This window comes from Aythya ferina (assembly GCF_964211825.1).
Source record: "Aythya ferina genome assembly, chromosome: Z".
In the NCBI taxonomy this organism is placed as follows: domain Eukaryota; kingdom Metazoa; phylum Chordata; class Aves; order Anseriformes; family Anatidae; genus Aythya; species Aythya ferina.
In genome coordinates, this window is record NC_140299.1 from 64,060,615 (window position 1) to 64,084,474 (window position 23,860).

General features: G+C 35.2%; 1 protein-coding gene across 11 annotated transcripts in view; it reads right to left on the reverse strand.

Moving 5' to 3' along the window:
* Positions 1-4,680: 4,680 nt before the first annotated feature.
* The window catches only part of CSNK1G3 (casein kinase 1 gamma 3), a 73,248-nt gene continuing 54,068 nt past the window's right edge, over positions 4,681-23,860 (reverse strand). For 8 of the 11 annotated variants that reach the window (XM_084504036.1, XM_084504045.1, XM_084504035.1 and 5 more), the window contains 6 exons: positions 21,926-22,074; positions 20,742-20,837; positions 19,981-20,076; positions 12,624-12,730; positions 7,573-7,665; positions 4,681-6,295 (listed from right to left, as the gene is read on the reverse strand). In XM_084504036.1, coding sequence (XP_084360162.1) covers positions 7,608-7,665; positions 12,624-12,730; positions 19,981-20,076; positions 20,742-20,837; positions 21,926-22,074 — 506 coding nt within the window. In that variant the 3' untranslated portion in view covers positions 4,681-6,295; positions 7,573-7,607. The remainder of the gene's footprint in view (positions 6,296-7,572; positions 7,666-12,623; positions 12,731-19,980; positions 20,077-20,741; positions 20,838-21,925; positions 22,075-23,860) is intronic. The other 3 variants (XM_084504043.1, XM_084504044.1, XM_084504042.1) reach the window with 3 other exon arrangements.

Here is a 23,860-nt window from a genome sequence, read left to right on the forward strand (position 1 = left end):
ATGAGAAATGCTCACAAAAAATACTTTTTTGTACAATTTACAACAATTTCAACAATTTGTACAGTATACAAATATTTACAGCCTAAAAAAAAAAAAAAACACACAACAAGGTTACAATCTTTTTTGTCAACTGGCTACATGAAACACCTATTGAATATTGAATATGGTGTCATTTTCAGTTTCACATACTGAACACAAGATCAGTTTGGTTCTGTTTGTTTTGTTTTCAAAACAATGCCTTTTACCTACAAAATGGAAAGTTTCCTGAAATACTTATTTCATTCCTAGTTACAATTCCCAATAATATGAATTTTATTTGGAAATAACTTCAATAAGTTCAGTTGCAAAGCACACATTATGAGAACTTTCAAATGCTCATTCTGTGTGGTAGCTAGCATTGCAGCACAGCTGAAAAGAAGTATTTTAGCACCCAGAACAAGAAATACAACCCCACAGGAAAAAAAAAAAAATATATATATATATATATATATAAAAATATATATACAATTAAGCAGCAATGTCAGTTTTTAATCTGCACAGGTAGTACACAATGTTTTAGTCCAGGCCTCCTCTCTCTTTCTGAATAGCTCCATGCTGGTGATCCTAGCCACTCAAGCTTCTGGCTCACAAAAATCCTTACCTCGTTCCCCCACAAGGGATTAAATTTGTCATGAGACTTGAAATTTAGCAGTTATGCAGTTAGATCGGGAAAGAGAGGTAAAGAAGTGTGTGCTAAGCAAGGGTGGAGGTTATACAAATGCTTACTGTCAAGGTGTTGCAGTTGTACAAAAACAGATCAGCTGAGGCAGGGACTGTGTCTGTGAAAATATGGAACTTGATAGAAATAACCTCAACACTAACAGCAACACAATCAAAGCGTACCAGATGTATCCAATGAAATGCAGCAATGTTGATTTAATACGCCGTAGTATTCAGAAGAAAAGGATGATGCTATATGGGCATGGGAATGAGGTCATTACTGTTATTTCAATAGGAGATACATAAATGGCAACTAGCTGCAGAATACTGTTGCCTATTAATGCACTCATACATGATCTGCAATTACAATAGATCAAGATGCAGGGCAAATAGCTCTCAAACTACTGAATGCATAGCACTAATAATCAGGTTTTGAGCCATGAGCTCTATTACTAAGTCCCTAAAAAGTTGCATTTAAAAACATGCTAGCATATTAACCATGGAATTCAGCGGTGATACTGAATGCCATACAACCAGTACAAGAATATTCTCTGTTTTATACGTTATTTGTAGACTTGACTATTAAGACACAGTATTAAGAATGATTACAGTGTGCTACTAGAAAGGACCAGATAATCAGTCACTAGAACAGATTACCCAAAGCCCCATCCAACCTGGCCTTGATCACTTTCAGGAATGGGGCATTCACAACCCCCCTGGGCAACCTGTTCCACTGTCTCATCACCTCCCAAGTCAAGGATTTCTTCCTTGTATCTAATCTAAACCTAACCTATTTAGTTTAAAATTGTTACACTTTGTCCTATCACTACATGCCCTTCCTTGTAAAAAGCTACTCTATCTTTTTTACAAGCCCCCTTTAAGTATTGAAAGGCTGCAACAAGGTCTCCTCAGAGCCTTTTACCCCCTAGGCTGAAAAACCACAACTCCCTCAGGCTGGAGGAGAGGTCCTCAAGCCCTCTGATCATCCTTATGGCTCTCCTCTTGACTATTCTGTCTTTCTTGTATTGGGGGCCTAAGAGCTGAAAGCAGTGCTCCAGCTGGGGTCTCAGAAAAGTGGAGCAGTGGAAGAGAATCCCCTCCCTCAGCCTGCTTTCTGGCCTGCAAGCATTAATGGCTCATGTGGAGCTTCTCATCAACCAGTGCCCCCAGGTCCTCCTCAGGGCTGCTCCCCATTCTTTCACCCCCCAGTCTATATGTTTGGGGTTGCCTGAACCCAGGTGCAGCACCTTGCTCTAGGCCTTGCTGAACTTCACTAGGTTCAAGTGGGCCCATTTCTCAAGCATGTCCAGGTCCCTCTGGATGGCATTTCTTCTCCCATATGTCAACTGCACCACACAGATTTGAGTCATCTGCAAATTTGCTGAAAGTGCACTTGATTCTATTTATGTCATTAATGAAGGTATTATTATCCTTCAAAAAAGCTCCTAAAAGCTCCTAAAATACTACAGAAAAAAATGCATGAGAGTGTACTTTTTAAGCTCTCAGGCATTAAAAAATCCAAGTCTCAAAAAAGTTCAGAGCAAAACTTCAGTTGAAACTAAAAGAAAATAGGGAAGGGAAGGGAAGGGAAGGGAAGGGAAGGGAAGGGAAGGGAAGGGAAGGGAAGGGAAGGGAAGGGAAGGGAAGGGAAGGGAAGGGAAGGGAAGGGAAGGGAAGGGAAGGGAAGGGAAGGGAAGGGAAGGGAAGGGAAGGGAAGGGAAGGGAAGGGAAGGGAAGGGAAGGGAAGGGAAGGGAAGGGAAGGGAAGGGAAGGGAAGGGAAGGGAAGGGAAGGGAAGGGAAGGGAAGGGAAGGGAAGGGAAGGGAAGGGAAGGGAAGGGAAGGGAAGGGAAGGGAAGGGAAGGGAAGGGAAGGGAAGGGAAGGGAAGGGAAGGGAAGGGAAGGGAAGGGAAGGGAAGGGAAGGGAAGGGAAGGGAAGGGAAGGGAAGGGAAGGGAAGGGAAGGGAAGGGAAGGGAAGGGAAGGGAAGGGAAGGGAAGGGAAGGGAAGGGAAGGGAAGGGAAGGGAACTGCCTACAAAGCAAAGAGCTAGAAATATGAATTAGAGGTCTAGCGAACTATTTTGCCTATTAACATTTTTCAAGTTTATATGCCCCGTTTTTATTCTTAGAGCTATCAAATGTTCTACAGCTAGGAGTCATCACCTCTATTGAACAAAAGTTTGTGATGGAAGAATTAACTGTATTTATCTTCCTTTTCTAGATACCTGTCTTTCAAAACTAAGAGACATCTATTCCACATCATAGTGTATGTCTGATGGCTTTTATTCCTTGTGGCACAGACCCAACCCAAAGAGATCCTGAGTAGATTTCTTCATTAGAAACATTTACTGAAATCTCTTCTCTCCATTGTAATCATTAGGGGTATTAAAACTTAAATATAACACAGAATCACAGAATCATTTAGTTGGAAGAGACCTCCAAGATCATCGAGTCCAACCTCTGACCTAACGCTAGCAGTCCCCACTAAACCATATCCCTAAGCTCTACATCTAAACGTCTTTTAAAGACTTCCAGGGATGGTGACTCCACCACTTCCCTGGGCAGCCTGTTCCAATGCCTCACAACCCCTTCAGTAAAGAAGTTCTTCCTAACATCCAACCTAAAACTCCCCTGGCGCAACTTAAGCCCATTCCCCCTCGTCCTGTCACCAGGCACGTGGGAGAACAGGCCAACCCCCACCTCGCTACAGCCTCCTTTAAGGTATCTGAAGAGAGCAATAAGGTCGCTCTTGAGCCTCCTCTTCCCCAGACTGAACAAGCCCAGCTCCCTCAGCTGCTTCTCGTAAGACTTGTTCTCCAGGCCCCTCACCAGCTTCGTCGCCCTTCTCTGCACCCGCTCAAGCACCTCGATGTCCTTCTTGTAGCGAGGGGCCCAAAACTGAACACAGTACTCGAGGTGCGGCCTTACCAGAGCCAAGTACAGGGGGACGATCACCTCCCTAGCCCTGCTGGCCACACTGCTTCTTATAAACCTGTTAACTAAGCAGACATACCTATAACTGCAATGTTGAAGTAGTATTTTGAGTAACTTACTTTCAAATTTCTTGATATTGAAAAACATTAAAATAGTTGAGCAATTTTTCAAATAACATTTTCCATCATTTCATCCAAGACTGTAGGAAAGCAGAAAAAGCCTACCTTTAGTTCTTTTCTCTTACACTTAAACAGGAGTGTATTTTATTATTTAGATATCCAGGCAATGTCGATTTCATTAGCTTGGACAGGAAACAAAGTATAGAAATGCTAATCATATTTTCATATATACATAACCATATATTCATAACACAAATATATCTGCATTACTTACAAATGAACAGTTTGCTTTGCTAGAAGAAAACCTTTAGCATTACAATTAAGCACTTGAAAATACTGCTGAAAAGCTAGTGCCTGGATAGTGGTCATTTCAGCAAATACACAGCTTTCATACTTCTGAATATTTCAAGTCCATAATATATGTATTTTCTTGGTATGTGAGCTGTGTTCAGAATCTAAAAACACTATACAGATCAAAAGCTTCAGACAACAAAACCAATTAGGTATGTGAGAAATACACGTATCACAAATATTTACAAATATTATGAAGTAACAAATTTGGTCAAATACTAAAAAGAGGGATGCATTTTCGTATGAGAATGGTCAAGAAACCTTTCCAACTCAATTAAAAAAAAAAAAAAAAAAAAAAAAAAGGCAATTCTATGAGTTTAAAACAATCAACAGTGAAAAAAGGTAAAGAGGAAACTTATGACCAAAGTCATACAGTATGTTTTTGTAGGCCAGGTTCAGTTTTGTTGTTGTTGATTTTTTTTATAAAACAGAACCTTAAAATCATGAACAGCAATAATGGCAAATATCAAAGTATACCGTGTATTCACTGAGCAAATAACCCAAACAATATGCTACACTATTGGCCATCAAGGAAGAATAAATTACAAAATACAATTAAAATCCCCATAAATGTAATAATGAATTTAAAGGTGTGCATTTATTTTTAATACACATTTTAAATGTTACCACAAAACAGCTTAAAATAAATATGTATGCCAAAAGGCATCTGTGGACACATACACACACACACACACACAGAGAAATCACTAGTTAGCTTTAGAAGAACTTTAAAGTCATGGAGATAATTAATCTGATTTTTGGTCAACAAATCTGTCTAGTCACTTCAATCTTTTATACCCTTTCTTAAAGTAACTAGCAGCTAAACATGACAAAAGCACACCTCTGTCATTATGGCTTTAAATAAAGCATGTATTTTCTTTAAAAGACAATATAAAATGGGCTGTCTTGTCTACAAAAGTGCTGGTTTGTTCATATTGCAGGCACTTCATTGGACTGTGGGAAAAGTACCTGACCCATCCTTGTCATCCTATTGTACTAGCAATGCTACACACTGAAGTATTAGAAAATTCCAGGAAAAAAAAAAAAAAAAAAAAAAAAATTTGGCTGTCGGGGTTAGTATGCAGAGAAGAGAAAAGCCTAACACAATTCTATTGTCTTTCTCTTCTAAATCAAACAGAAAAGTAATTTACAAGCATATCTCTAACATTACATGGCACATCCATATTTTCAAGTTGAAGATGTTGTCAATCAGCAATTACCTTAGCGAACACATGGGCTTTAATATCAACTTTGCTTTAACCATATTCACATTTATTTCTCCTTTTATAATTCCTATGTAGATCCTCTCTTGTGAAGGTAACTTCTATCTTACTAACATTACTTGAAGCAATGTTACATAATACAAATTTCTGTATTCTTTGTACAAATGCTCTTGTCATTTCTGCTATACTGCAATAGCAAGCATATAAGCATAACAAAAGCAGGTTTCCAAACCCAGAAGCTACAGGAAATACTTTCCGTTCATTAGCATCATCAGCATTTAGACAACTGTCATTAGCTAATTGTCAACCTCCTCAGCATCTCTGGACAGTGACTGTACCACATTAACAGAGAGAGGAATTAATGCTGACATAATTTGGCTACAGTACCAGGGTTAGGCAGTGGGAGTCAATGCAGGATTTTTTTTTTTTTCTAAATGGCTGTGCATTTATGTTTTTCTTCTGCATTTTTTTTTCAAAACTGCTTTTGATATGCTGTTACAGACTCAAATACCAGATTTGTGACATGTGTCTTCAGCTACTACTTCTTCACCACTAGTACATTCTAGGATGGGAGAAATACTTCTGAAGTTTAGTTTTGCTGTAGAAAGTGGTCATTTCTACCATTTCATTGGTCCATTTGTTGATAGTCAACAAAGTCACAAAACCTTAAAGCTTTCAGAAGAGATGAATTCAAGAAACAAAACACAGATGTAGGAGAACCTACAAAACACAGAAGTCTTTCATTGTTTTGAAGGGAGTCCTTGGAAAACGTGTAGTCATTACAGAGGTGTTTTTGTTTATTGTGGTTTTTGTTTGTTTGTTTGTTTTTTCTTTTTGTGTCTTCTTGGTTTTTTTTCAGGATCGCGAGACAGCAACTGAACAAATAAGCAATTTCCCATGTTCTGCGTGGCTCTAGTCATTTCTGGTGCTGAATGGTTTTCCTTCTTCTTTGCTTGAAAAAACAGCAGCACCTGCAGGTGTAACATGAGTTACATATAATTTAAAAAGAAGCCCCAAAACTGTTGGCATTTTGTTTCACTTGAAGTATGTAGCTCAGTTATAATGACCTCCACAAGGAATAAATTAAGTTCTAAGTATGTGGTTGATTTATTTGTGAAAAACAAAGAGAGTTACTGTTGACAAAACAAGGTCTGTCAAAGGAAAAAAGCTATAATAAAAATAGGTAGTGAATCCAGAGTATTGTGTGAAGGTATCAAAGACATGGGCATTACAGACTGACTTAAAAATGCATTTGTAAAAATAAGTAATGTTCTGTTACCTGAACACTTTTTCACGTTAACTGTTAATATGACAAGCACAAGCTTAAGCTTATCTTCAGTTTGCATTACCTGAACTGGGCACTTAAGACTCTACCATGCCTAATACAGGAACTCACCTTGAGCTTCTTTTGTCAACCTGAACTTAGAAAAGCCTCCCCAGAGCTACTCCCCAAAATATTTTAGAAAACTATTTTCATCAGTAACAAAATTAATACTCCAGTTAATTACTGTGATGATAGCACTGCAGTGAGAATCACAGCTTTAAGTGTATTAAAGTATACTGACATTCTTTGCTCTGCTTCATTGCACACATGAAGGAAACTAAAATTGAAACTGATAAATACTGCCAATTCCACTTAGCAGAAAGTGACTAAGTCTGAAAGTAACTACGAAAACACTACAAGAGGAAAAAGGATTGGAGGAAGTTTGTGAGGAAGACTGAAGGAGTCCAGGAAGCATTTTTGAAAAACTAGATGAAAGCAACAAATACACAAATAAAACCTTTCATCTACATTTCATGGTAGTCTAGCTTATTTTAAGCAACTCCTAGCTCATGACTATCATTCTGAAATTAAAGCCTTGACTTAGGAAAGTATTCATAATAGTTTAATTATAATCAAAACTGAACATGCAGGCATTTTAAATGGCAGATTTTGCCACTGTTAGTTGTGCTGTTTGGTTACTCAATTATCAATTGCAGTGCTATATACTATACTAAATATTGATATTTTTCTCAAGCTATTGAATACAACAAAGTGAAAACTACAGATTTACCATATCAGCAGCTTATCTGCAAGTCCTTAAGTTCACCAAGCATTAGATGTCATTAAACTTCAAAAGGAATCTTGACAGCTTAATTTGGAATGTGGGAAAAGGGAAAAGTGTTTGAAAATCAAGGAGAATAGGGTTCTAAAAATGAAGTTCTAAAATGGGTGAGAACATCCAAAGTAAGTGGAGACATAAGTTACCTTCTCAAAATATCCAATGGCACCCTGTTGCTCAGTCACTGAAAAGGTAGCAGTGGGCAGAGGCAGACCAGGGCTGCTCTGAAAGTTATGTAACTTTCAGTAGAAAAAAACATTGGTTATTGAGGGAGAGGAAAACCCACATTAAAATTCAATAGGGGAAACTGCAGAGATAATATTTTTATAGCTACCAGAAATAACACTGTATTATTTACCTTAAAGAACATACGAGAGAGACATAATTGCTCTTGAAGGCTACCAACTGTAGCTGAAATTCCCAGTAACTGCTAGCCTTTTTCCTTACCAGCTGTTCACAACCACTAGCATCCATTATTACATAAGCTATTACTGAATTTATAAGCAGATGTGTGGAGTCCAAACTAGCTTTATCCTTCTTTCACCTCCATCTTTTCCCACGTATTTTATATATATGTATATACACAACAAACACCATATCAAAACAAAGCATTTTACACTGGTTCCTCCCTTTTTTAGTGCGGATTACTCTATGATCCTGTAAGTCAGGAAATGCTGACCTGGACTGTGATAGTAAATCACTTTTGCACCTGTTCCAGATTAGGAAGCCTCAAGGAAAGCTTACCAAAAAAATTTGTAGATTCATAGTTACTATAAAGAGCACATATTGTATAAGTAACTATAGGAAGATGAAATTGTGCTGGACAGTTAACTCAAATTCTAGAAAAACAAACCTTGAAATTTAATTCATCACCTTTTAAGTACATTTAGTTTAAATGGAAAATGTCCCAAGTAACAGCAGCTTACACTTCCTAAGTGTTTAACACTGCTTAGACCCTCTGTGTAATTCAAGGACTTTTTTTTTCCCTTTCTTCCCAAGCAAGTTGTTTTAACCTATCCTTTGCTGAAAATCTTGTACTGCCTTTTATTCCTGCTCCATAGCTTGTTTTGTTTGCTTCTTTTCTGTCAATCAGAGAACAGAATCATGTAATGGGGAATTCAAGAGTGATACCTTTAGCCAACATAAAGCATTGCTTTCGTAAACTCTGTCTGCTGGATTTTGCATAATATTGTTATAAAGAGTATTCTATTAGCAGCTATCAGTTTAAAATGACTGAAGTTATTAAACTGTATTCCAGTACAGGGAATTTAACTAATCATGCTAAATGCAGTTATTCGGTAGGGGAAAATTAATGTCTTGCTGATGTGTGTAGAAAGTATTAAAGAAATATAAATTCCACAGAGCACTATAATCACAGTATTTTTTGAACATTTACTGAAATAAGTATTCTTTCTACTTACTGTATGCTTAACAGTCTAGTAATGCTAAATCTGTCAAACCTTCTAAGAACAAATAAATATCATTTTTGAATATATGCACATTTACATGGAACTACGGGAATTCGGAATAAGCTGTCAATTTACTTCATGAAAAAAATGTAGCCTTGATGTTAAAGATCCATAGTGTATCATTTCTTGAAGAGCATCGTGCAAAAATAGAAATACTGACTTGTTCTTAAAAATATTGTCACTAGAGGGCATCATTATCATGTATAGATTTTACACTGCTTGAAGACAAATTTAAATGTACAAAGGATGAAGGGGCATTATTTAGTACTAAAACACAAACTTCACCAAATATTCAATATGCATTAAAAATGCATGAAAATTCATGCATGAGACTTCAAAAAATCTCCTTGTAGGAAAACTTCTCTTTTCTTTGTGAAAGCATTTAATGACTCCTAACTTTTTTCTCTGTGGATAAAATACAGCGTGACTTATATACTAGCAGGCAGTATAAGTTCTATGTATGAAAGTACTGAAACGACTTGCTTTTCTGTACAGTCTAATGTGACCTTTGTGATAGTAGCTAAGATAGCAGTCTCAGTATTATGCATACTAACATTTGTTTTTCAAACCTTACACCTTTTTTTTGTTAACTATCCTCCGCTCTGTCACTTCAACTGCTCCCTAGCAGAACATGCTAAAGCAACTTCAGATTTCAATTGTGTTTCTGTAGCTGTGTTTTTGCATTTATCACCTGGCACGTGACAGCACTTTACTGTAAAATTGTTAGTATGTGCTTCAAGTGACTAAAAGTATGTGAGATGCAAAAAGCAGAGATTATCTCAGTTTTTTCTGTTTGTCCTTCTCTGTCCCCCTGTGGCAAAGCCTTTTGGTTACGCATGCTTTAGAGAAGCAACTGTTGTGACAAAGATGTCTAGCACAGTGTTATGGAAATAAATGCTAATTGCTCAATGATAAATGAAAGACCAGCTGAAGAAGCTCAGATCGGCAAGTGTCAGGGCAGTATAGTGATCAGGTTGATTTTCTTCCTGCTTTACAACTTTAATAAGTAACACTTGAGAGAGGGCTGAACGCTACTTTTTTAAAAAAAAAAACAAGTGAGTTAATTTAAGATAGGCACACTTCTAAGGGGGTTGCTGTTGCACAGCAACATTTGAGAAGCACAATGATGACAAGCTATAGACTTCAAATATTACACTCCTTGTGTGTACATACATAAATAATACACCAAATAATGGAGTGTTCTATGAATAAAATAATAAAGTGCTCAGTGAAAAAACCTTAGCCTTTCTAATTTGCGGCATCCCACTGAAATGGAAACAGATCTAAAATTCAGCTAGGCAGTATTTGTATTCATAGTTAAAACAGCACATCAAAGCAAGTTCCCTTTCTTCAGTATTTTAAAACACTATATAGTCATACTAAGCTTCTAAAATTACGAAAAGATCTAGAACAAAAAATGAAGCATTCCTGGAAAACATTCAAGTTTGTGTCCTCAGAGGATGAGGAAATTATACATACAGAAGATAAAAACAAGGGACTAACTTTATTCACATCTTCAGATGGGAAAAAAAAATACAAAAAAGGCAGAGTGATACGCTTTTGCTGAAACAATGTCTCCTTAAAAAAAAAGTTTCTATATACATGAAGAACCTATACTTGCATTTCCTTACACGATTCAGCAGTGTTACATCTCTAAATAGATGCTTAAATACCTCAACTGCTTTTTGTATTAAGTTTGTAATAAACATGTTAAAATGTAAAGTTACTGAAACCTTCTGAATTATTCTTACTGAGAAAAGAATGTATACATTGGTGTATGGTGGCAATTTTGGACATGTGTGCCTTAATTACTGACAAAGTATAAGAAAAGTTCTAACAGAATAGCGAACAAAGAAATTGCAGTTTAAACTGATATTACTGGAAAACTAATATTCTGTTTCCTACTGAACAAGAAGATTAATCTGTAAAGTAGGATATTAAGAACTGACATTTCATATATAAAAAACCAGTAAGTCTAGGTCAAAAACAGTCAAGGACAGCTTGTTTGTCCCTCCATTATTCATATTACAGCAAATGAACAAATAATTTCTACATTTTTAATTGAGCTGGCAGCACCTAGTTTCTGAGAATTCTCTTTTTTTCCTGTACATAATTAAACATACGTTTAATTGTGATGAACATTACCCAAAGCTTTGGAAATTTAATCCTTTCCTGTGTATACATACACTGGGTACAATAAAGGTTATCACTGCACTTACTCAAAGGGAAGGAATTGGGAATTTCTCTATGTGCAGCCTACCAACATTCTTGTTATTCAAGACTTTGGGCCTTTTTTTGTTTGTTTTCAAATAAGAAAAATAAATTCTTGTGAGAAAAAATAAAAATAGTACAGCACTCTGTAAAGACTGCAAATAAAGAACTGGTCTTCTCAGTGCTCAATAGAAAGATAGAGCAAAAAGTGTGACAATAAGCCAAAAACTGCTATTCACTATTTTTAACTACTTATGCACATAAATCATATATATTAAAACTAAACCATACAGAACAATCACTTCAATAAAAATTTGTACTTTATGAATTTTATGGTTGCTTAAAAATTTGCAAAGTGGGCTCTAGAAAACAAATTCTACTAATGAATGCTCACTAGACTTTTCTGCTACATGCTTCTGCAGCTCTGTAATCAGCTGGATCCATACCCTTCTGAAATTCTATTCCAAGAACAATTATACAATCAAGTACCTTGAAAGTTATCCTGCCTTTATCTATCAGAAACTTTTTTTTCTGCACTGCCTTACAGGTTTGACTTTACTACTAAAATATGTATATATATATATTAGCCATCTTGTGTTAACAGACATTAGTGTTTTCCCCTTTAATTCCATTGTAATTCTAAGGTACCCTGAAATAATGCTTTGGTAGTTAGCTAGCAAGTTGTCAAAGACTATTATTTTGGTAAATACTGTTTATACAGAGGTAATGGGCAAAGCTCAAACATCATATAGCATTTATTGCTTGTTCATGTGAGTTATTTTCTAGATGCTAAAACACTAGCTGAATGTTATAACACCTGAAAACAACTTCTATCCCTCCAAAACAGCGTAGCAAAAATATTGTACTACCCACTAAAAATAATTGAACAAGGCACACCACAGACTACAAAACTTGAACAAGCAAGATCTGAAGCAGGCAAAATAGCTTATCAAGGTGGCTATCTGTTTGTAAAAACAGTTAGTTGTTGCATGATACTCAAAATGTTTTATGAGTTCCAATTGGACTTATTATTTTAAAGTCCTCTGAAATGAGTTTTAAGCAAAATAAGAATAGTCCTTGGAGCTATTTCTGCCTGCCTGTGCTGTAGAACTCACCACATGTTCAACACTTTCTCGCAGCTATACAGAAAGAGAGTAAGGGAAAAAAGAGAATCAGATACAATACACAGAAAGAATTATAAATCTTTCATAGATATGTTTTTGTAGTCAGACACTATGTTAAAATAAATATTTCAAAATTAGATAAAATATAAAAAATGCATGCATGCACTTATCTAGTATAGGGAAATGTGTTATTAAAATGTGAGCCTAAAAAGCAAAAGCTACGGAAGGTCTATTACTCAAATGTTTAAAGCCAAAATTAAGTAATGCACCGTAATACTTTGCCACTCACCAGTGTCTTTTCAGCTTAGACAATGTTCTGTGAGTAACTAAGCAAGAAAAATTTTGAAGTAGTTGAGAAGACCAGATCTAAAGAATACGGAAAGAAGAACATACTTTGTTTCATCCGTTACTTCTACTTCTGCAGGAGCTGCGATGGGTACATTTGAACGGCCCGCAGTTGGGTCATCCGTGTTCAATTCTCCATTTGTTGAACTTACTACCTGAAATCACCAGAAATATCTGAAATTATGCTAGTGCCAGAAACACATTTATGAATTTCTGAAGTTACATCTTCAAAACTCAATTTTGTTAATTCCATAAGTCTTTTAATTACAATAATGTATCCATTCCTACTGTTATTCCTGCATCCCCGACTTTCTGCCTTTTTCATATCTAAAAGACATGAAACATAGTGTAACATACATCTACATGACATTCAAATAGAGTGGACTAAGCAAAGCAATGCTGCTCATCAGGCTTGCTGGTCTTCCTCATGTCTCTTGAGAGCCTTAATGGAAGGCACCAGGCCGTTTTCTGATAGCAATTTAGTCAGTCTTCCCCTATGTCTCCTTCTTTAGTGCATTCTGGTTCCTCTGTGTCCTTCAACTGTACCTCAAAGAGCACTCATCAGAAAAGGAAAAAACAGTCTAGACATTCTCTGGACCAAATAGCAGGGTATTTGCTATAACTAAGATTTTTTCTCTTTTCCTACAAAAAGCAAATGAAAACATTCAAATCGTTCAAAAACAAAAACAAAAACAAAAGCAAAAAACAAACAAACAAACAAACAAACAAAAAAAAAGATTTGCTGCTCTAGTTTGAGATTTGTGGTTGTTCTGTATCAGCCTTTGTCAACAACTCTACCAGTCTCTTCCGAACCTCTTCTGTCAATGCTTAAAAGAACATTTGCAAGATTTGAGCAGCTCATAAAAAAAAAAAATTCTCCCTGTTTCTGACAGGGTTGATTCTGTTTTTGTTGTTTGTCTTGTTTAACTTTTTAAACCACAGCTGAAGTCATCATGATCAAAGGTGACTGCAACTTTAAAAAAGTAATAATAATCTGCTTGGGTCAATGAAATGCCATATGGTAATGATGAACAAAGTTATTTTCAGGGTTTCCCAATAAGCTTATGTGCTTAAAAAAGAGGATGCAGAGGCACTTTTGAAGCTATAACAACCTGTTTGGTGATTCTTTTCTTTGAAGTCTTCATACTACCTCCAAAACTGAACACTATTTCCTGACAGTTATTTCCTTTAATGGGAGAAGTCTTTCTTCTTTTTGAAGATAGCATTTGTCTTCCTTTTTTGTTGTTGGGCTTTGCTGTTGTTTTATTTTTAATCAATTTAAGAATACAGTTTTCTCTAAGAAACTTTATAGAAACCTTTGCACCAGGACTACCAAGAGACTGTCCTACCTCCCTCCGGGTGATTTCTCTGGAGGCTCAAAGACAACAAGACCTCATTTCTTTCTATATACGTAATACATATACATCCAGCAAACATGCATCCAAATATAATAAAATATAATGGCATACTGTAAGTCTTGGTTTAGATGGGAGGAAAACAATCTTCATATTTCTGGAAAGAGATGCAGCCTCTGAAGACGTAAGTGAACCAAAGGATATTCATAGCCTAAAAAATTGCAAATCATGTTTCTCAAGAATCACAAACACCCTGAGTTTCGTTCTAGTCTACTACTGTAGATGATAGATCTAGGAAAGGTCTAAGATGAAAATCTTAGAATTAACACAACTGCAGCAGTAAAATGTGCAAACTTAATCAAACTTATTTACTTAAGCATTAATAAACTCATTTAATTGGTAGGGCTCGAGAAAAATGTAGGAATGCTCTCATTCCAGCAACAGTAAGGCTAAAAGAGTGTGATTTTACAGTCCTAAGTTCTGTAGCTTGCTAAAATAAGCTACAATGCTATAAATTCCTTGTGATGTTAGTAAATAAGTCAGTATTTAAATTAACAGTAAAATATCTTAGTATCTGACCAAAAAATGCATTTGTCAAAAGATTGATAATACAGGGTAAATGAAGCAATTTCACTACCAATCCTGGCACATGGGCTCTTAAGTTAGACCAATCATAGACTTTTCTCTCATAGGCTACCTACTAAGAGTCAAAAAAATCAGCTCAACACAGGAAGAAAAATATAGGAATCCAACAAAATTAAGCAAGACTAAGTCTGGAAGACATCTGGAAGACAACTCATGCAGTAAAGGTATGGTACACCAAATTTTTTTTTGGTGTACCGTCAATAAGGCACGAAGAAGAATCTTTCTGGTTTCACAAAAAAAGGCTGAAACTTTAGGAAATGAGGGGAAAGAGTACACAAAACTAATAGTGTTTAAAGAGAAAGTTTTATTTTCATTTCTTTACTTATGAGTAGAATTGGACCAGATTTCCTCCATAGTCTGATGATCCATTAAGGCACAATTCATCTCATAATAAATTTCTATACTACTGTAGATATTAAAGTTATCTTTTTTATGTAAACATTTTGTTAACAAGAACTAGATGTTTTGTGTTTGTTTTTTTTTTTCCCCATGAACAGTAACAGACAGAGGTTTCTGAAAACTATTATTTAAAACTAAGGTTCAAATTTTGTTTCAATGTTAAGGATGAAGTTAAACTACTCATTTGTATGCAAATTGGAAATTAACTACTGAACTAGAAATCTAAACCAACTAAGCATTGTGATAACAGATCTTATCTTGATTTAAATTTAGTTCATACAAATTAAATTGGTCTTTGAAAGTTCAATTGAAGAGCACTTATATAAAAAAGTGTATGAATCACAGTTTCTTACCGTCCTCTACACCACAAGACAAAAAAGAAAATTAGACCCACTATCTAATGATAAGCCATAATAATTGTGAAAGATTAGTTTCTTGGATGTACATGTATGCTTCTTTAGAAACTTAATAAGGGCCAGTTAAATTAAGACAAAATTAAGCCTAAATATCAATTCCCCAAATAGTAAAAGTAAATCAGGCTAGCCCTATGCTTTGTTTTGAATAGGCATACACATAAACTAAACTTTTACTTGCTTATGTTCAAAAATCAGTCAAATTCTCTCATAAAACAAATCAGCCTACTGTCAAGAAGACACAGAAAATAATCCTTCATTTTATTACAACTCTCAGTAACTGAATTCTTCACTCTTCAGAAAACAAAGTTGTCTTTCATGCCTAAGCATGAAATTATTATTAATGATACTATAGAATGATATATTTTACTTTCAGAATCTATCCAGATAAAAGAATGAAAATAATTGGCACTGCCTTTATCATTCAGAAAAGCTTAGGCAAACTGATTTGTTTCATCTAACATATTGCTATCTTAACCAGGAAAATGAGGTACATGAAATATTCTATAAGCAACTAAAAGCCTCACAATGCCTAAGGCTAAGGCTGAGGTACTTAACGCGTTCTTTGCCTCAGTCTTTATTAGTAAGGCCAATCATTCTCAGGGTACACAGGCCCCTGAGTTGGAAGATAGTGACAGAGTAAGATGAAGCTCCTATAATTCAATGGGAAATTGTAAATGACCTCCTCCATGTTTTGAATGTTCACAAGTCTATGGGACAGATGAGATTTATCCAAGGGTACTGAAAGAGGTGGGGGAAGTGCTCAACAAGCCTCTTTCAATAGTTTACCAGCAGTCAATATGGTGTTCTCCAGGGCTCAGTCTTGGGTCCAGTTTTGTTTAACATTTATATCAATGACATGGATGAGAGCATTGAGTGCTCCCTCAGTAAATTCACAGATGATACTTAGGCAGGACTGTTGATCTGCTTGACAGCAGAAAGGTTTTGCAGAGGAATGTGGATAGACCACATCAATGGGATGTGTCCAGTTGCATGAACATTCAACAAGGGTAAGTGGCAGGTCCTGCATTTGTGTTGTAATAACCCCATTCAGTGGTATAGGCTTGGGGAAAAGTGGTTGCAATGTTGCACAGCAGAAAAGGACATGGGTCAGCTGTTCAACAGCCATCTGAACATGAACCACCAGTGAGCCTAGCTGGCCATGAAGACCAAGGGCAACCTGGCCTGGATCAGAAATTGTGTGGCCATTACGACTAAGGAAGTGGTTGTAACCTTCTATGCAGCATTGGTGAGACTGCAGCTAGACTACTGTGTTCAGTTTGGGATCCATCGCTGCAAGAAAAATATTGAGTTGCAGGAATGTGTTCACAAAAGAGCAACAAAGCCGGTGAAGGGACAAGAAAACAAGGATAGACCAAGGCAACTGGGGTTGTATAGTCTGGATAATTAGTCTGAGGGGAGACCTCATCCTTCTCTACAACTACCTGAAAGGAGGTTACAATGAGGAGAGTGTTGGCTTCTTTCAGGTGCCAAGTGATAGGGCACGAGGAAATGATCTCAAATTGCACCAGGGGAGATTTAGATTGGAAAACAGGAAGAATTTCTTAATGGAGAAGGTGGCTAAGGATTGGAATAGGCTGCCCACAGAAGTGGTGGAGTCACAACTCTTGGAGGTATTTAAAAGACATATGAATATGGCACTAGGGAACATGGTTTAGCGATGGGAGTCAGTATGTCAGGCTGATGGTTGGTCTTGATCTTGATGGTCTCTTTCAGCCTAGATGATTCTGTTCTGATGACTACAGTCTTTGAGTGTATAAGAAGTTTGGAGTTCATGTAGAGAAGGAAATAATCCAGTATTATACAACTACTGTTTTTGGTAAGTGAGGAAAATCCACAAAATAAAGATAATACGTTGCTGAGTGAATTGCTGGGAGGTATAAGAAGTTGCTTTCATTACTAAGGCTACAGAAACTAGAAAGATAGACTGTGATGCTACTGCATTTACATCTAATTCCAAACACAGATAAGCAGAAGAAAGGGCCATTTCTGGACATCTTCCTTTTACAATTCAGTTTGCTAGTAATATTTCAACTTTTCACATGAACTGATCCTACAAAGCAAAACTAGATGCATTAGGCACATTAACAGTGACACAGGCCTAGATAGTCTAAGATTACTTAAATTTATACCCCCACAAAAAAAAACAAAAACAAACAAACAAAAAAAAAATACTGTTAATTATCAAACCATTTAGAACCTGAATGCTTCCAACTGAACATCATTACTGAGAATATTAGCACATATACTAAGATACATAAGCACACTCCAACAGACGGTACACTTCGATTTATTATGTAATACTGCGGAATCATTAACACGCTTAAATAACCTACTACAAAAGGATCCCATAGATGACAATAACTGAAACTTGTAGTGGCAGTGTACCAACATTTTTGATGTCTTTCTTTAAAAGGAAGTTCTCTGCCACGAGATTTTAATATCTTGAAGAAAATCTGGTAATTCTGCATACAGCTGATCTCAAAGATATGTAATGAGTCACTGATGACACAGAAAAGAAAAAATAACAAAGCCCACAATTCAGTTTCACCGCCAAGAGTCACAACCTTACTTTGAACAATTGTGCCTGGCACTTTTAAAATTTGGCTTATTGAGGGCAATTAGGAATCTAGATAAACTAGCTAGCTAATGGTCCAACTCACTAGCATGACTTGGTTAGTATTAGATATTAGATATACTTGGTTAGTATATCTTACAATAAAGATATTTGACAACATATATACCCAGTATCTGTGTTATATTTGACAACACTCAAGGGCTCAAACTTCAAAACTAAATTGACTATACTACATGGTTTTATATCTGCTTTTAATAAGGAAGCATGACCATTTGTACATTAAAAATCAATTCAGCTGGCTTGAAAACACCCTTCTGAACAACATGATCTTCATAGATGGAACAAATGGTTGCAGTTTTGCACATTGCTGTTTTTAATCGGTAACTGTTTATTCTCAAGTGATCTACATTATCTGAACTCAGAATACCCATATTGTTTGGCAAAAAAAAAAAAAAAAAAAAAAGTATTTTTACAGAAACGCAGACAACTGGCATTTCAGGGAAGTAATATACAATTAAAAAAAAAAAAAACCTATTAACTGAAGGTTAGTAAGTTTAAAGTTTTCTAGCATAAAAGATTAAAAACGTAAGAAATGTAATAATTTTGGAAGACACAACTCCAGATTTAATTTTGATTCCACATGCTATACTGTTCTCAAAGGATGTATGACTATCTTTAAAATTGATGTTATTGAAAGAACCATAATCTTCAAGTTAATAATACCAGTAACATTTCAAAATATTTGTGACTAGGAACTTCAGAACAATTTTTATACTTTTCTTGATACACAGTGGTAATTATAACCTATTAGTCTTTCTTACACAACGTGTAACAGTAGTTCATAAGGCAGAAAAATTTGAAGGATGTTATGTTCAAATTAAATTTCCAAGCAGTTGAAGAAGACACTTCATTATTACAGCATTAAGACTGCAGCATTGTTTTCATTACCCTGGACTTCTCACTCTTTCTTCAAACATTGACATTGATTTTCCAAAACATAAAACTTCAAAAGAATCATATGTAACTTTTATTCTTAGAATCAAAAATGCATTAGGTGAAAAAAATATATATTTTTCCCAATAACACATTACAAAATAATTCATTTTCATTTCAGACCAAAAGCTCAAAAGTATATGCAGATTGGCAGTTGGCATTCTGAATCCTTCTGTATTCAATTTAGAATTTTTTATATAGCATCTAACCATTCCACCCCAGAGTATGTTCATAGAGCAAGACACCAAAAAATAAAGTTTAGAGCACATGAGGAAAATAAAGCTCTTTGAAGATGATGGAAACAAAGGAATAATAAATATTACTTTTATATCCATTTTTATTTATATATATATATATATACACATTTTATCCATTATTATTCATATATATGCATATTTATTTCTATATTTTATCTGTATATATATATGTATATATATACGTATACATTTTTATGTATAACTAATAAAGAAAATATGTTGGTTTCTACTCATTTTTCTATGGATAACTGTGTAAACATTCTTCTAGTCACCTAGTGTTTGAAGAAAAGTAGCTCTTAAAGTTTAAGTAAAATCTGTAATTACTGCTTTCATTTGCAGTTTGCTTAAGGAACATAAAGTGTGACTTGAACAATTATGAACTAAGTTAATAGTGTATTAGCTGCTAGTTAAACCAAGTAACATATCAAATGTTAAAACTTCAGTTGGTTACACTGATGTAGGAACATATTCCTTGAGAAGGACAGATAATTCTGTTGTGTTAGACTATTTTTTTCTGTTTTAGTAAGAAGCATGCAGCAGATATTCCACATACAAAAAGACCTACCGTTCTCTGTACCTGTTTAAATTTCAGTTTGGCAATTGTTAAGTAGTGAAAAATAGGTATATTTTGCACATAATTGGAAAGCAAGCTTAAGAGGTAAGCAGGAATCATTGCCATGCATTTAAGGAGACTAATTTTATCTAATGTGAAAGCAATCAGTCAAGCAAAGAAGCAGAAAATACCTGTACCGAGCCACCGTGTCTGTCAGCAGCTAGATGAGCCTTCAAATGATGTGTATTGGCCTGCTGTGAGTTCCAAGCTGCTCTATGATCTGTTGCCTATGTTTTTTTGAATGTATCAGGAAAATAGGCAAAATGAAAATAAAAATTCCAAAAATTAACAATTCACTTATAAAATATTATAAATTATTTTTTTAAGCACAGAAGCACTACATAATCAATTCCTATATAAATTGTATATCAACATTACCTACAGAGTAAAATAAAAATGTCATAAAGAAGTTACAAAGTATCTAAACTAAAAATTCCTTATAAAAAAATGAATAAATCCCACTAACACAACCCTGTAACTAAGCTTAGATAAATAGTCAAAGATTTAGCTTCTTAATGTGTTTACAACCTTGGTCATTATCCTGTTTTTTTTTTTTAAAAAAAAAAAAGTAAATATGTTAGAAATGCATGTTAAAACCTCAACAGATGATATAGGATAATGGGAAATGTGATTAAAAACAGAAATAAAAAAAAAAAATTAAGCAGAGAGAAAATTCAATATTGATGCATGGTAAATTATATTATAGCATCAAAACAAGTAACTTATTACAATGTCTACAGATGTGAAATATATTAACAAGGACCTACTTGAAGAAAAAAAATAAACCTGGAGTCAATTTCACTTTGAAGTTATAATAAAAGTAACAAGAACATAGCAAAGATTTTTAGATAAAAGTCAGCATAATGCTGGCAGTCTTACATAAGCATTTTACCTGATTTTTGGATTGTTGCATCTTATCTCTGTGCTGATAAGCTTCTCTGTTTGATGACAATGCAGTGTCTAAATGCATTGAACCCAATGGGGTAGGCTATAAATATAAATAATATGTAGCAACTGGTAAAAAAAATAAATTTCTAAGTCTTACCAAAAGTTATTAAATTGTAATCCAAATAAATCCTTAAATCTGTCAGTCTCCCATAATCTAAAACTGTAAAATTAAAGCAAAACTGTCACAAGGTATTTGCCAATAGCAGAAAGAAAAAAGCAAGCCAAGTCTTACACAATTTCATGCATGAGCAATTCTGAGTATTATCAGATGATATTTTTTTCTGAGAGGATTTAAGCTACTATTTTCTGCAGTTAGCATTTGTTTACGGGGTATTTTGCTGACAATCTGAAAAGAAGCTTAAAGTAATTTTTAACGTTAAACACTGAAAAAATATTTAGCAATAAAATCCCACAATTCTTTCAAGGTGTCACACTTGTCACACGTCAGGGTAAAATGTATAACCTGAAATTGTGCAACTTGCATACACAACCCTTCTCTTATTTATTAGAAGAAGCAAGAAAAGCTCTGACATCTTGAAAAATTCACTTTTTACCATTTCTTTAAAGAACATAAACACAGTATTTTCTGCAACTTCCGCAGAAAATGCAAAAGTGATGTGTCTTCCCTTTGATGGAAGCTGATATCCTACATCTCATTTCAATAGAGTAACTCACAAAGAAAAGAAAAAAAAAAAAAGAGTTTCTTCACAATGAAAAGCTAAATATCTGGAATATGTGTCAGAGAAGTGACTGCTTTATGTTCTAAAAATGTTTGGAGTAAGAAAGCTCATAAATGAAGAAAATATAAACAATGACAATAATCACTTGCAGAGTTTTAAGCTTTCTTCAACTCAGAAAGCCGTCTAAATTTCTATTCCTATCTCATTTTAGACTGAAGAGAGGTTTTATTGGATATTAGAAGTATGCTTGGAAAGAGACTCGATACGAAGCGTGTCAAACTAAAACACTGTGTTTCAAAATGCAATAGAAAATGTGTTTGTCATACGTGTTCACAACTCTAATTAGCTGCCATAAGATGTACTCATATTCTAATACTCAAGACTAACAGTGGCTCAAAACTGATCAAACAATTAAACAGTATCTTATTAATAGCTTAATCACACTCACCAACTGTTTGCCAGTCCAGTCATATTCATAATCAAACACATAGCCTTTTCGATCAAGTAAGTCAGTGAAGAGCTTTCTTAAATAGTCATAGTCTGGCTTTTCAAAAAAATCCAGCCTTCTTACATAACGTAGATATGTAGCCATTTCCTCTATGTAAAAAGAAACACACCTAACTGTAACACTTTTTAGTGGCACTCAAAAATAGTATTTATTAATGTATTTTAAAATAACTTCTGTCTTAACACAAAACGTGAATAGTGGTCCACCATGCATGTGTGCATTATCAGAAAGAAGCGTTGCCTCATAGTAGTTATATTCTTGAAGTTATACTGCCACATTCCAAATACATCCTACAAAGTGATCCCCCCTACAATTTTACCTTTGCATGTAAGACAAGTAATGTAAGACAGTGCATCTTTCATTTAACCTTTCGAATCCTCATGCGTAATAATGTAACAAAAAAGTGGGGAAGGAAATTTCTCCACTTTTCAACTTTTTTCAATGTTTTGCTTATAGACAAGCCTAAGGAAAGGTAAAGAAGGGGTATATATAGGACAGGGTGGACTGTGTCTCCAGGAACATGTTTTACTGAATGCAAACTTCCTTTCTGAGAGGATCTACAACTACTTCCTGAAGTGGGAAGCTTCAACTGTCCTGACACATAGTATAGGCTGTGATACTGATCAGATGAAACACCTGATCTGAGTCCTGAGGCATAAATTCAGGAGGACAGGCAGAGATCTTGAAATCTGAATTGCTTTGAATACTTTGAAGTCCATGAAAGAGTGGGAAATCACACACCGTTAACTCATTCTGAGAAAAGCAATGACTCCTCACACTCTAGCCAAAAAGACTATTCGGATGACTCCAAGGCAGAAGAGAAAGCTCACACAACTGTATGATCAGAGAGTCTGAGGATGAATAGGGTTCAATGTAGTTTCGACCAGCACCCACTGATCCTTATGTATATGAGAAACAGAACAACAGTATCACCACATGCCTTTCCTCACCTTCCATTAAGTGTGAAGGACCAGACATTTTGTAGTACAAAGAGGGTACCTGCCCTCTAACAGAGGATTGCGGAGAAGTGCACAGGAGACTGAGCTACACCAAGTTAAACTCTTCCATAGGTAGAAAGGTAGAAAGAGTGTTTGAGACCAGCTTGGAAAAAATAATTTGGAATGCAGCTTAGTGATGTTGCTGTTCGATATGAAGCTACTCTTATTCATTATTATTTGCAAGAATTGCAACATATACCCTCTACATTAGATTTCACATTATTTGTTTATGCTTAGTGAACTAATTTATGTTCCGACATTTTCTCCAGTTCTGTAACTGAAATCCATTTTTTTTATAGGATACACAGAGAAATTAAAAAGAAAATCATCAGAAAAAAATGGTTATGGATTAATTTTTACAAGAGGGTTGGAAAGAAATTCAAGATGCAACCTAGTGCACCATGCTTAGCTCAGAGTAAATCAGTTCCAGCCACATCTGTGTAATTGGTTTTCACACAACTCCTGTGAAAGAAACTCCACAATCTCCTCAACAATCCCCTCCTGTTCTTCATTGCATACGAAACAGATGAGTTCACCACTAAACGGTTTTATAGTGGATTACATCCATTACTGTGTCTTTTTTGCTGTGAACGTAGTAAGCTAATTCCTTTAATGACTGTATCAAGGCAAAAGGTACAAAAGGTACAGGGGAACTTAATTCCCTCACAGTCTTATTTTGGCCAAAACAGTTTCTATAACTGCAGTCTTTGGAAAGAGGTATAGCAAAAAAAATATCCCTGCTTTTGCACCCTTAAAATAGAGTAAATTTCCTGAAGTACAGTTCCCAGAAACAAACATACTGTTTCAGCTGCAGTTTTACAGAATCAAGTACTGGAGAAATAGCAATTCATGTATCTTTTAGTTTGCAACTGGTTTA